The following is a 14,862-nucleotide window of genomic DNA, read 5'->3' as shown; positions in this document are numbered from 1 at the left end:
TTGGGATGCTACGTTGCCTGGGCCCCCTAACCCAGATGGGTATTGAATGAAGGACTCCTTTGTTTCCCAGCATAGCATTCTGATAAACACATCGCATGCCAGGCATCCCTTGTCCTGATCTCCAGCACTCTTTTCAAGTTGAGCCACTCTCATAGACATTGGAAAAAATGGATGGAAGGAAAGAAGGAGAGGAACTTTTGTCCCTTGGGGACAAGGGACCAGGCTACAACTGAAGGCTCTCTTAGCTAGGGCTGTGCAAAGCCTTGGGCTGTGATTCAGATTCAGAAATGATTTGGATGATTTGGAGGCTGAATCAGCATGTTTGAATTGAATCTCCCACTGTTTTAGGCTTTCCAAAGCTCCGTATCGATTAAAAAAAATTCGTCAATTTGGAGATTCAGAGGGCTGTCTGTATGGGGAAACAGAAACTCAGAAGAGGGAAGGGGAGTGGGGGGGAGCAAGGGGGGAAAGACTGACATGTCTAGGTGGCCAGTGAGCAAGAGTTCACTCTGACTGCCTTTCCAATGACAGTGTCTGAGGGCAGGGACATAGAAACAGCATAAAAGCCTCTGTGTGCAGGTATACTGTGCCTTTTGTAAGCTGGTTGTGTCTGAGGAACAGCGTGAGGAAGGTACTGTGCACTGCCTCGTGTGCTTTATAGTCAGGAGTCCTGTCACCATGAGCCCAGCCCGGCTGGGTGGCGGAGCAGCCCCAAGGATGGCAGGACCCGGCTGGGCCCAGCACACGGTCCCCATGTACCGTGCTGGGACCTGCCACCACGAGACCAGCCTGGCTGGGTGGCAGGAGGAGTCCCAGGGTGAGCGGGACCCGGCTTGGCTTAGCGCACGGTCCCCCATGTGCTGTGGGGACCAGGGGATCCACCCCTCCTGAGCAGCCCCCCCCAACAAGGTCCCCCACACCCACAGTTCCCCCAGCAATTGCCTCACACCTCCCCACAGACCAACCCACATCCCTCCACACCCACCTACCTGCCTTCCCCCACACCGCTTCTCACCCCCTTCCTGCAAACACCACACCCCCCATCACATACCCATCACGTGTAAGAAGACAAAACATACACATCAACACGTATAGGTATTTAGAATTTATTTCTTCAAGATGATAGAGACACTGATAGGCTTCCAAATTGCTTTAACATTGTAAATATACCAATAAAGCATTATCCAAATGATTGTGGTCTCTCTCTCTCTCTCTCTCTCTCTCTGTCTCTCTCTCTCTCTCTAAATGTGAGTATGTGTGTGTGTGTGTGTGTGTGTGTGTGATTATAAACTTCAGCAAGACCGTTTCAGGCTGGTCATGAGGAAGAATTTCTTTACTGTCCGAGCCCCCAAGGTCTGGAACAGCCTGCCGCCGGAGGTGGTTCAAGCGCCTACATTGAACACCTTCAAGAGCAAACTGGATGCTTATCTTGCTGGGATCCTATGACCCCAGCTGACTTCCTGCCCTTTGGGCGGGGGGCTGGACTCGATGATCTTCCCAGGTCCCTTCCAGCCCTAATGTCTATGAGATCTATGAAATCTACCCCCCTTTGTCCTGCTTCCCTCCTGCCCTTGCCCCCATTCCCTCAGATCTCCCAAGGTGACAGGTATGAGGACATCATTCCACTTTCCCCCAAGCTAAGGTCAGCCTGTGTCAGCCTCATCTGCTCATCTAACACTGACCATCATGTCATTGGTCCCTCTCTTTCCACACATACATCTGCCTAGGCTTGTGTGCTCTCCTCCATTGCTGCACTTAGTAGGAAAGAGGAGACAGGACTCTAAATATGAACACTGTCTCGCTTTCTGGGGAAGACTTAATTCGAGTCCAAACATGGGAACTGACCAGGGGATGGTCCCATGTAGAAGGCAAGTGTGATAAATCACAGATTAATACAAAAGTAGGACTGGAAGCAGCTCTGGAGCTGTCCAGCCCCTGCTCAAGGCAGCATCTTACCTATCCAAGCTATCCCATATGAAACCTTGTTTTACCTGTTTGTAAAACTATGCAGTCACTCTGTGACACCACTACAAGGTATATTGCCTACAGACACTAATACCACTGAAATCTGCCACAGGTAAAAGAGGGAGATGAAGACTCTTAGTGTCCTGCTGCTGCACGGGATTTTAAACACATTCAGGAGATGCACGTAAGGCAGCCATCCCCTTCACCACTTTACAGAGAAAGGACCCTCCTTCCCCCACAAGTCTCTACCCATCTGACTCCTCAGTAAACTTCCTGCCTGCTCCCAAATGTGGTGATTGGCATGTCCCTGAGGGGAGATGGAAAACCTTAGCCTGGGCTGCAGCCAACTCTCAGTGCTGCTGAGGAAGGCAGGGATGCAGGGGGAGGGGAACTGAGGCACTGTTTGCAATAGGAGGGGAAAAATTCCTCCCATCCCCATGCTGCAACTAGAAAAGCCGAGAAACATTGGCCCACTGATAGACACAGCTTGTTACAAGCCACAGCAAGATCCTCTGACGTGGTCAGCAGTAGGTCAAGTGAGACTCTGGACAGTCCTTCTGGCTTCAAAATCTGTGAATCCAGCGTGTTTGCCCCTGGACTCTGCTTCTGAGCTGTGCAAGGCTCTAGGGAAATAGTCCCACAAGAGCTCACAACAGACACATCGACAAATCACTGACTGCAACTTCAGTCCCTTCATTGCAGTCATGATGCAAGTCAGCTACACAGCCGGCTCTTCTTCAGGGACTAATTAATCATTTTGGATCTCCTCCTCTCAGTTCTCTCACAGTGTGAGGAGTGCACGACTCAGAGAAACCTGCACCCCTGGCAGCTAAATACCACAGTGATGGGGGTCAAGAGACTGGAGGCAGGAGTAGATGGTGAGGAATCAAGCTGTCCTGGCATTGAAAGATTTAATGTAGAAAACTGAAGACAAAACCATTAAGACGAGCACAGTAAGTAACATATTCAATTCAATAATGTTTGGGTTTTAATAGAGAGGATCTTTTGAAAATGAATAATGAATTATATTTAAAAAATATTTGAGAGCTTTATGTTCCATTTAATACAATTTAGAGTTGTCAGAAAAAGTAAGCATATAAGTATTCACTTAAAAAATGGCATATTTCTGTCCTGAAATCTTTTACCTTTTCTTCAATAATGTATCTGAGCAGAGAACCAGGGCAGCAGCCCAGGGCACTGCCGTTGCGGAGGCGGGGGGAAATAGCCATGACCACAGGTCAGCAATTTAGGAGGCACAGCTGCCCTGTGCATCACAACTTTCCTGGGCTTGGAGCTGCCAGCAAACATGTCTCCCTGTTTATCAATAACCCCTGCAGTACCAAGAGCTATCTAGTTTTATGGCTGTTGAAGATTTTTGGACTAAACAAATAAAGAAAAGGTCAAATATTTCTGAAGTAGATGAGTTACAAAATGTGGAGAACGCTGAGGGATGCTGAAAGCCCATGCTGATATATATTTCTGAAACTTGAAGCCAGTTTGCAATCAAATGGCTGGCAGGATGTGCACAAAGCTGTGTGTGCAATGGTCCCAGGTGACCTGGAGCTTAGGAGCCTGGCTGTGTCTAGGCTCTATGTCCCTAGGAAAATGGACAGACTATGGGATGACCTTTTTGCTTCATAATTTCATGCTGAACTGCCTGTGGGTAAGATTCAGGCACTGACATTCATGAAATGATTGGATCTAGGGTTGTAATAATCCCCTTTTCCCAAGTCGAATGGACCTGCACCAGATGTGAATCTCAATTAAAAAAAAAAAAGTTTCATGAAAAATATCGTCACTTTGGGAACCCTGATTTTTTTATCAGAAAACTCCCTTTTAACTGAAAATAAAGTGGACCTGTAAAAAAAAATGAAGTCATGGAGAATTGTGCACAAGAACGGTAGTTTTTTCTCTTGCTTCCCCTTCTCCTGACATAGATATCCTTTCCCTCCACAGGCATCTCAAAAGGCACTGGGGATGATGATGTCCAATTGCACCACTGTGACTGAGTTCCTACTCCTGGGATTCTCCGATGCCCTGGGATTGCAGATATTGCACTTGGCCATTTTTCTAATAATATACTTGGCAGCCCTGATTGGGAACCTCCTTGTTATCACTCTCATAGCCTTTGACAGCCACCTCCACACGCCGATGTACTTCTTCCTCATGAATCTGTCCATCCTAGACATCGGATCCATCTCTGTCATTGTTCCCAAATCCACAGCAAATTCCATACTGAACACCAGGTTGATTTCCTATTCTGGATGTGTCACCCAAGTTTTTTTAGTCCTCTTTTTCATTGCAGCAGACCTCGCCATCCTCACCATCATGGCTTATGACCGATACATCGCCATCTGCAAACCACTGCACTATGAGACAGTGATGAACAGGAGAGCGTGTCTGCGAATGGCAGCCACTGCCTGGAGCAGTGCTCTTCTGTTCTCTGCACTGCACACTGGTAACACCTTTAGGCTGCCCTTCTGCCACTCCAACATCATCAACCAGTTCTTCTGTGAAGTCCCCCAGCTCCTTAGGATCTCTTTCTCTGATGTGTTTACTAGTGAACTTCAGATTCTTATCGGTGGTGCATTTATAGGTGCTGGTTGCATTGTGTTTATATTTGTGTCGTATATTCAGATATTCACTACTGTAATGAGAATATCCTCTGAGCAGGCCTGGCATAAAGTAGTTTCCACCTGCCTACCCCACCTTATTGTAGTATCACTGCTTGCTAGCACCGGTATGATTGCCTATATGAAGCCCACATCTGGGTCCCCATCAACTCTGGATCTCATGCTTTCAGTTCTGTATTCTATGATCCCACCAACGATGAATCCAGTCATCTACAGCATGAGAAACAAGGACATCAAAGCAGCACTCTGGAAACTGATAGGATGGAAGTGGTTTATTCCACAGAAGATGTCAGTGATTCTTCAGTGACTGGGTTTACTGAACATTTTTATAGAATCAGTCAACCGTGTTATTAATACAGATTAATTGAACAAATGTCAGTTGTTTCTTTAGTTTTACACCATTTTAAATAGCCTTTGTATCGAATTTTAAGGTTGTGTCTCCGTGAACTAGTTAGTCTATAAGATGCTGCTGTGCCCTGCTAATGCCTTTGTATCTGTTGAATTTTATCTTTGATGCTGATGTTGTCATTTGTTACTGCACTATTAAAACAGCATTTACATGCCTCCTGTATCTCCTATAATCCCTGGTTCTTTCTCTGTTCTGGATTAAAACATTTTCTTGAGGTTTGATTAGTTGGGATATGGAAGGAGGGTACGAGAGTGTTTGAAAGGGGAGTGATAGTGGTCTTTAGAGAGTAGGTATCAGTGATTACTCAGGTGCTGGGACTTCTGGTCATGCTTTCCTTCTATGGGTTTTGCAAGGGAGCTGAGGGGTTTCCTCTACACAATACCGAAGGGATGGAAATGATTTCTTGTAAGTGTCTATGCACTTGAGCTCCCGTACACATCATTATAGTAGTGATGCTGAATTTTGATTGTCCTTGTATTTCACTATAGGGAGGCAGTAGATACCTAAACCTGGGAATCTTGGAAGTGAATCAACGATGGCAATCCCAGATTACGTCCAACCTGCCTGTCCCTCAGTCTTTACATGACCCATAGCAGCTACTTTCACCTTTCCAACAAGCAGGCTATTCTAAGAACTCCAATATTGCCAACAGTGTGACTTTGCAGATGCCTCATGAAACACTTGTCTCTCCATACTACCGAATCAGATCATCTAGATTTTCACCGAGTCTTTTTTTGACTCCAACTCCATTGACCACTTCTGTGATTTTTTTGTCACCAGTGACAAAGTTGGCATGCATGGTCTGTACACAAATTCGATGGATCTTTTTGTTTCTTGTTGTGGCCCTGCTGCTCCTCATGGTCCCTTTATTGTTGATAATCCTGTTTTATCTTCAGGATCTCTCCACCATCTTAAAACAGTCTTTAATTGAGAGGTGGGCTGAAAACCTTTCTCACCTGCTCCTCAACTTATGGGTGTAACTTTGTTCTATGGCACACACCGTGTGACCTATATGTAACCCAAGTTCACACACACCGCAGGATGATAATTTTCTACCCCTTAGGTATGGTACACAGCCATAACACCAGTGCTGAATAATAATGTACACTACACATGTCTTGGGGAGGAACTGCAGCTGCATGGACTTGCCATTAGCCAACTCAAGGATAAACCAGGAGCTGTCTGATAGAAGGGGATGGACTGAGCCGATCTGAAGGAACTCCCCCCATGCTAGGACAAGGAGGAGTCCAAAGAGCTCCTCCTCCTCTTTGGGAATACCAAGGAGGATGTTTATCAGCTATTGGGATATAACACTGAGGTGCCAGGGCTTACCCCATGGTCACCTTGCCAGTATCCTTACTGACCATTTCTCCCCCTCCACCCCCACCACATCCTTGCTGATAACCTGAAACCCTCATCCTCTCGGTGTCCAGGGCGTGGAACGTGGACACTGCCACTGAACCATCTGTTCAAGAGCAATGCACCAAATCATAGGAATCCTATTAAGCCCACTGGGGGATGGGGGGACTACCGCCACTGCTGGCCCATGAGCAACCCTTGCAAAGCCAGCAGACCAAGGCACTTAAGGGAGCCCACCCCTGCCTCAGCCCTGGAATGAACTGTAGGCAAGGCAAGGGCCCCCAAGGGGACACTTACATTCCTATACACAAATGCCAGGAGCTTGGGGAATAAACAGGAGGAACTTGTCCTCCTGGTAAATGCAAATAAGTATGATGTCATAGGGAGACCTGGTGGGACTCCACCCATGACTGGGCCATAGGTATAGACAGCTATACGCTGTACAGGAGGCATCGAGTGGACAAAAAGGGCGTGGACTTGAGAACCTTTGGGTTAAACTCCATGGAGAACATGGCACAGGTGGGAGTCTACTACAGACCCCCTACCCAGGGTCAAGATCTTCACCAGGAGTTTGCCAGGGAATTGGCTGAGGCCGGATGCTCCAGGTGTATGGTTGTCATGGGAAACTAACTACCCAGACACCTCGTGGGAGAAGCTCTCAGCCACATCTGAGCAGGCACAAAGCTTTCTCTTGTACGTGGATGACCTCTAACTGATGCAGGAAGTCTACAAGCCTAGGAGAGGTAAAGCGCTGCTCAACCTGGTATTGGCAGCCGGAGATGACCTAATCAGTGACCTAAAGATTGAAAGGAAGCTGGGTGACGGTGACCACGAGCTGATCACCTTCATCTACCGTAAAGCTGGCAAGTTAGTCAGTAATACAGAAGTCCTTGACTTCAGGAAAGCTGACTTTGACGATCTCAGGAGGCTTGTCAGTGAGGCCCTAAAGGGCTACAACCAAAAGGGGAGGGGAGTTCAGGATGATTGGTTGCTCCTCAAGGGAGCGATCCTGGATGCACAAGCAAAGTCTATCCCATCTCAGAGGAAAGGCAGCAAAAGGGCACAGCAGCTCCCTTGACTCAGCAAGAAACTAGCGGACTGCCTGCACCTAAAAAGAAAGACCTACAAAGGATGGAGGATGGGATCCACTTCCAAGGAGGAATATTCTGCACTGGTCTGGACCTGCAGAGAGCAAACCAGGAAAGCCAAGGCTGCGATGGAACTCCAGCTAGCTGTGAATATCAAGGATACTAAAATGTCCTTTTTTAGATATGTGGGGAGCTGGAGGAAAAGCAAGGGCAACATTGGACCCCTGCTGAACCAGATGGGACAAGTGACAACTGATGCCCAGGAAAAAGCAAACTTGCTAAATGGGTACTTTGCATCAGTTCTTCACCAATCCCATGGGACACCCCTGCCCACTGTGGGAAAGGGAGGCCCGGGTAAGGGGATTCCTTACCATCCATCAAAGCTGACCTTGTGAAGGAACACCTTGACAGGCTGGATACCTTAAAGTCAGCCGGTCCTGACTTTTTACACCCAAGGGTACTCAAAGAGCTGGCAGACATCATAGCTCAGCCCCTGGCACGGATCTTTGAGAACTCCTGGTGCTCTGGTGAATTGCCCGAAGATTGGAAGAAGGCCAATGTGGTGCCTATGTTCAAAAAAGGGAGGAAAGTGGATCTGGCAAACTACAGACCCATCAGCCTGACCTCTGTCCTGGGGAAGGTCTTGGAAAAGATTATCAAAGAGGCCATCCTATGCAGGCTAGCTGATGGCAATATCCTGAGGGATAGCCAGCATGGGTTTGTTGTGGGTAGGTCTTGCTTCACCAATCTCATTTCCTTGTATGACCAGGTGACTTATCACCTGGACAAGGGGGAAGAGATTGATGTCATATATCTTGACTTCAAGAAAGCCTTTGATCTGGTATCCCATGATCACCTCTTGGCAAAATGGGCTAACTGCAGCCTCCACCTCACCACGATCTGCTGGCTGGGGAATTGGCTTTGTGGCAGGACCTAGAGGGTGGTGGTTGATGGAAGTCAATCGTCGTGGTGCCCTGTGACCAGTGGGGTCCCTCAAGGCTCTGTCTTAGGAGACCTTGTTATGTTGCCATAACTCCTCAGTGGTGGAGTTCATTTTGTTGGGCCTGACCAACAACCGACATTTGCAAATCATCCTGTTTGGGGTTCTCCTTGTTGTCTTCCTTTTGATCCTGCTGGGAAACCTCACTGTCATCACCATCACATTGGTTGACCGTAACCTCCAGACCCCCATGTATTTCTTCCTTCGGAACTTCTCCCTTCTGGAGATCTACTTCACTTCCACCTCCATGCCTAGGACCCTCTACAGCCTCCTGCTGAATAAGAAAGCCATTTCACTCCCTGCTTGTTTCATCCAGTTTTTGTCATTCTTCTACTTGGGTACCTGTGTGTTTTTCCATGTGGCGATGATGTCTTTTGATCGCTACGTGGCCATCTGCCGCCCCTTGCATTATTCCACTATCATGAATGTGAGATTTTGCATCCAGCTGGTGGTGGCCTCTTGGGTGGCAGCTGTTTTTTTAATGGTTCCTCCTCCTGCTATGATTATCCAATTGCCATTCTGTGGCCCCAATGCCATGAACCACTTCTACTGTGATATAGCCCCCTTACTTCAGTTCTCCTGTGCAGATACTCAGCGCATTGAATTAATATTCTTGACTTCAGTTATATTGATCCTACCTGGTACTCTGATAGTGAACATCATTTCCTATGGCTATATCGTCTCCACCATCCTCCGCATCCCATCTTCCACAGGCAGAAAGAAAGCCTTTTCTACCTGTTCTGCTCACCTCTTGGTAGTCACAATACTGTACAGCAGTGCAATTTTTAGGTACATTCGGCCATCTCAGAAAGGTGGGTGGGATTTTGACAAGATTGTGTCTTTTCTCTACTCAGTAGTGACCCAGCTCTTTAACTCTTACATCTATACACTGAGGAACAACCAAGTGAAAAAGGCTTTGAGGGATCTCTTTAGTAGGGCATTTTCTTAGTGCATTGTGGAAATATAAGCAGGCCAACAATGAACAAAGACAGTGACTGACTTCATACCTTGCTTTATCATGTTTTGAGTAAGGAAGGAGTGATAGACAGGATAGACATTGCCTTAACACATCTAGATTAGTAGCTTCATAGCTCATGAGGTCAAAAGGAACCATTGGATCTTGGGCTCTGACCAGAAAAAATGTAGTTATCCCTCTAGTGACCCAAATATATTAGTAGTCTTGATCTGGAGACTTCAAACAAGACAGAATTCATGAGGTCCTTGTTTAGTTCCCACCCAAGCACTCAAACACTTTCTTTTTACCCCCAAGCAATGGTTTTTGTGCCTTATTTCTTTAGTTGAATTTATGTAGTATTCCTCCTTTCTCTTATTTCTTGTTTGTCTCCCACATTTGTATGCCTCATTACCACATTCGTGGTGTTGTTATTCCTAGCTGTTGTGGTTATTGATGCAGGATTCAGATGCCATAACTGACAGCATCAGTCCATTGCACTATTGACTGTTATACTCATAATTATAATGGATAACTAGAAAGATAACACAAGTCACAGAGTTTACTATATTTAAGAAAGATATCTAAGTTTTGAGTTTCCTATCGATGATCCAGGTGGTAGTTATGAGAACCACTAGTGGAGACCCATTGAAAATCCTGAACCTACTGGCAACTGACTCCCCAGCCCAGCCCAGCCCAGCCCAGCCCAGCCCAGCCCAGCCCAGCCCAGCCCAGCCCCTGGCTTGTTTACTTTTCATTCCATCCAGGAAGAGCACGCAGCAACTGCTGCAGCTTCCTTAGCCTGACGAAGGGTTTTTGAACCCGAAAGCTTGCTTAATAACTATTCTCCAACCATTTGGGTTGGTCTAATAAAAGATATCAAGCATTTGGGTTAAATCCTATTTCACCTTAGTGGACCCAAGTGACATTTCCATAAAAATGGAACTGCGATTTTTTGCCAATAATGCACAGTTTGGATCCCATGTAGACTGGCTCTTCTTGTATTTCCCTAATGCACATACTTCAGCTCTGGAAGTGCCTGTGGTGGGGGATAGAATCACCCAGGCACATATATAGGTAAGCCAACACATTCTTATCAGGAACCGGATCTTTTGCTTATGTCATAATTAATGTTAATGAGCACTGGATTTGTAACTACTTTTCATGCCTTTCTATATCTCCCATTAAATCTGTTCAGAAAGTTTCTGCAATAGAAGTGACTGAACTATTTGCATTTGCAAATTTTCTAACACTTGACTTTTTACAGAATCATGACTTTAGAAAGCGGAGCAGGGGGAAAAAGGAAAGGCTAAGCCATATGGATGTTTTTTACAGTCTGCTTCCAATGTTTAATGCTAGACAAATAGGTGAATTAATGCAATTAAAAGGGAACAGGGATGGGAAACATGTAGGGTAAAAATAAAGGTGTGTGAATCTGTAGGTTAAACTTGTTCTGTTGCTTCACCTTATTGCAGCCACCACACTGGGTTGATAATGTGACTTTTTATAAGTCACTGATTGATTGTGGTCTTTATATTGCCAGTCAATGAATGTGGTCAATTTGATTTCTTGCAGTTATCTTCAAGACACAAAAAGTTAACATGATCATAGCTCCAGTTTACATGAAAGACACTGGTATAGTTGGAGTTATAAAAGCCCCTCCAGGAGGGAGGGCAATAACATTATTCCTATTTTCCAGAGCTGTCCAGATATGAGATGAAACACCCAGAAGTCATTCTGGCAAGCCATACTATTTGTCAGATAGCCACCCTTCTGGTCTCCCTATTCAGGCTGTTAAGTGTGTCCTCAAGTTGCTACTCTTTCTCTTAGCGATAGTGGTAATCGTAATGTATTATTTTTCTATCAACATTATGGCACAAGTAGCAATAGAAGCGGTCATAGTTTAAATATTAGTACTGGCAGTATATTTTTCCTGTAACACTTGTATATATCATCTGAGATTAAGAACCATTGGTTTAAAATCCTGCTAGGAGGCATTTGAACCTCATCATGAGTGAATTTATCACATATAAAATAGAACCACAGTTATTTTTAAGACCTGCTCTCTAAGTTGTTTTTTCTCCTGTTAGACCTCTCTTCTTTACGCTTTATCACAGAAGCTATTGGGTCAACTGCACTGTCAAAAGTTATTCATCATTAAATAAACTAGCACACACATTTCTATTGGAAGAATGGCTGAGATTTAATTGTCTGGTATGAGTGAGAGGGAACACCATTGAACCACAGATCTTGAAAGAGCCTGTCTGCAGTCTTTGCCTGTCCTGCTTTTACATTGATATAGACCCCCTGATAAGGCAAAAAAAAAACCCTCTTAGAAGTAACAGCTAGCCTGTAACTACAGAAATACAAAAGTAATATTGAAAAACGTTTCCTTAGCACACATGGAAGACCGAAGGAGTCAACTTCCAGGGTCCAAAGGTGCCCTACACCTTTCCTTCCCAAGTGTTTTAAGTATGTCTTTTTCCTTGTACTGCATCAATTGAATGCTAGCTGAGGCTGTGCTTCACTTTCCAATAAAATGGGATTCTCTTAGGTCAGACAGGTGCGCTGTAACCTTTAATTTGGACATCTCAGACTGATACAAAGTGGTAATGTTCTTGTCCTTAGTATATGGTAAATCTCTTCCCAACCATTTCCACTACTCAAGGTCTAGTACACACAAATCAAAGAGATTGCCCTTTAGAAAGTTTACTATCTATACAGTGATTCTCTAACAGGGTCCCAGAGGACCATGGGGTGCTTTAAGAAACTTTCAGGGGTGTTGTAGTGTGCTACATAGCATTAACACTGTTAGGTGTGCAAATAAGACTCGCAAGATAAACCCAGAAATTCAAAATGTGTTAAAATGACTTGCTCAGTGACAGACTCTTCTGTCTCCATGTCCAACTTCTACAGACTTGAGTTCAGTCACAAAAGTGCTCTCTATCCTCCTTCATGGTTGCCTTGTCATCCTCATCTAGAGAAACTCTCTGCTGGGAGGAATACAACGTACAGGAAAGTCCTGCTTGCCTTCTTGGGGTTGTAATTTTCAGAGTTGCGGCACCAGATGCATGCAGGCCTCACAATTAGAAGAGATCAACCACCAGCTCCACAATACATCTCTGCACATGGTTGTACTTCATTTTGGCATCAACTTTTCTAGTGACTAAAGTTCTGACTTAGAGTTAATCCCTGATAGGAGACTGAGGGAGATGGGAATTGGGAGAAGATCCCTCAGTTAAGAAGCAGCTGGTTAGTAGGGCTGTGCAAAGCTTCAGGTGCTGATTCAACTTGGAGGAGGTCCCTTCCAGCCCTAATGTCTCTGAATCTATGAATATATCCTGTAGAATAAAGTTCGAAATCATTCATTTCAGCATATACATAAGAAGGGCTCTGTGAAAATAAATATAGGAATATTAAGCAAACATTCCCTTATCCAACAGAGGAATATAAGCATGGGAAATGTGTTCAGGTGTTGGTTACAAGCAATCTAGATCTGAAAACATGTCATGTTGATGGGGTTTCCAAAAGCTGAAGTGCCCTATAGCCATTGAATTTCTGTGGACCCTTTCTTTTTTAGAAAGCTGAAATGTCACCAAGACCAGAAAAGGTGAGGCTCAATCAATATTCTGCTCTCCTCATAACAGGAGCACCCCTCTTTCCTTTCACAGTGGTACACCACAGAGAGGAAATTAAAAAGAAACACATTAGCTCTGGAAAAAGTAGCATCTAAACCGAGATGATTCAGCTTCTAGAGATCACAGGTCTTGAACCCAGACCTCTAATAGAGGTGGGTAAATGCACTTTCACCATGCTGCCACTGGAGACTTGACCAAAAAACATCCCCAGCTCAGCCTTGATCTTCCTACAGGGGTGGGCAAAATGTCCCAATAGAGGACCAGGTGACCTGGGTGGACCAATAGGAGGCCTGTGGCCTAAATGGAGGCCTATAAAACCCTTCTACATGGTGGAGGGACTTTTCCCACCACTGTCAGGGTTGAGTAAAGTGTTGGTGGCTAAACCTAGTGGCTTGTCCCAGAAGATTTGCAATGTAATTAAAGGGTAGAAAACAAGAAGGAGAATATGTAGGAGAAAATGCAAGAATAATCTGAGATAATTGGGGTCAGCACAATGAGCATGGTCTTCTGTAGAGGATAAGGGGAGAGAGTTGGGAGAATTTGGAGAAGTACTCTGGGGTGATCTTGTGACTATTTGGGGCACTCTTCCTCACAGGCAATGCATGGGGGGGCACGTGTCCACCCTGACAGGGCCGCCACTGCTGCTATCGCTGGCAGCACCTGGGGCAGCTTGTCAGCTCTGCCCCCATCGTTGATGCTGATGGTGGCACCTGGGGGAGCTCGCCAGCTCTGGCCCCACCACCAACGCTGATGGCGGCACCTGCGGGTGCCCCCCCAGACTTGGGAGGCACCAGTCACCCATGCTTTTCCCAAACAATGCTAGCTGAGATCTCGGACCATGTTGTGGGCCAGGTGTGAGTGGGAGTTAATATCTGGTTGGCACATGAAACCTGACGAAAATGAAGACAAATTTAACCTAGATTAAATGAGTTATAAGGGAATCCATTGAAGGAGTTCAAAGAAGTAGTTCTGAACGCTAAGGTGACTTGAAGAGAAATTGTTGGCAGCAAAGACTACAGTAGGGCCAAGCTTTCTCATTCAGTGCCACTGTAATTTTAAAATGTCCCCTTGTATAGTCAAAACCAACCATTTTTTTGGCATTTGACCTCACTAATGATTGGGTCAGCGGGTATCAATTTCTTAGGCTAAAGGCAACCCTCAGAAAATGTTAGTTCTTAGTTTTTACTCCTTTTTTGACGAAAGAAAATGAATAGACCAATTCTTCTGGGTCAGAGAACTCAGAAAGGCTGTGACAGGTCAGCCTGTTTTTAACACTTTGAATTTCTGGGTTTATCTTGTGTATCATATTTGCACACCTAACAGTGTTAATGCTATGTAGCACCCAGCAACACCCCTGACAGTTTTTTAAAGCACCCCATGGTCCTCTGGGACCCTGTTAGAGAATCACTGGATACAGAGTAAACTTTCTAAAGGGCAATCTCTTTGATTTGTGTGTACTAGACCTTGAGTAGTGGAAATGGTTGGGAAGAGATTTATCATATACTAAGGACAAGAACATTACCACTTTGTATCAGTCTGAGATGTCCAAATTAAAGGTTACAGCACACCTGTCTGACCTAAGAGAATCCCATTTTGTTGGATAGTGAAGCACAGCCTCAGCTAGCATTCAATTGATGCAGTACAAGGAAAAAGACATACTTAAAACACTTGTCAGGGAAAGGTGTAGGGGACCTTTGGACCCTGGAAGTTGACTCCTTCGGTCTTCCATGTGTGCTATTGAAAAACATTTCCTTGTTACTTTTGTATTTCTGTAGTTACAGGCTAGCTGTTAAGAGGTTTTATTGCCTTATCAGGGGG

At 45.3% G+C, this 14,862-nt stretch overlaps 2 protein-coding genes across 2 annotated transcripts; both read left to right on the top strand.

The window, feature by feature from the left end:
* The first annotated feature begins 2,357 nt into the window (after nt 1-2,357).
* On the top strand, nt 2,358-5,298 carry LOC106738038 (olfactory receptor 14C36). The gene is made up of 2 exons (XM_014607072.3): nt 2,358-2,918; nt 3,922-5,298. Exon 2 carries the CDS (start codon nt 3,943-3,945, stop codon nt 4,903-4,905), a length of 963 nt encoding a protein of 320 aa, XP_014462558.2. The 5' UTR covers nt 2,358-2,918; nt 3,922-3,942; the 3' UTR covers nt 4,906-5,298.
* Nucleotides 5,299-6,048: 750 nt separating this feature from the next.
* LOC132251753 (olfactory receptor 6E1-like) lies at nt 6,049-9,403 on the top strand. The gene is made up of 2 exons (XM_059731681.1): nt 6,049-6,070; nt 8,496-9,403. Exons 1-2 carry the CDS (start codon nt 6,049-6,051, stop codon nt 9,401-9,403), a joined length of 930 nt encoding a protein of 309 aa, XP_059587664.1.
* The last annotated feature ends 5,459 nt before the right edge of the window (nt 9,404-14,862 follow it).

Source organism: Alligator mississippiensis, chromosome 7, assembly GCF_030867095.1.
Source record: "Alligator mississippiensis isolate rAllMis1 chromosome 7, rAllMis1, whole genome shotgun sequence".
Lineage (NCBI taxonomy): Eukaryota > Metazoa > Chordata > Crocodylia > Alligatoridae > Alligator > Alligator mississippiensis.
The sequence above is the reverse complement of the archived record's forward strand: the minus strand, read 5'-3'. Positions and strand labels throughout refer to the sequence as shown.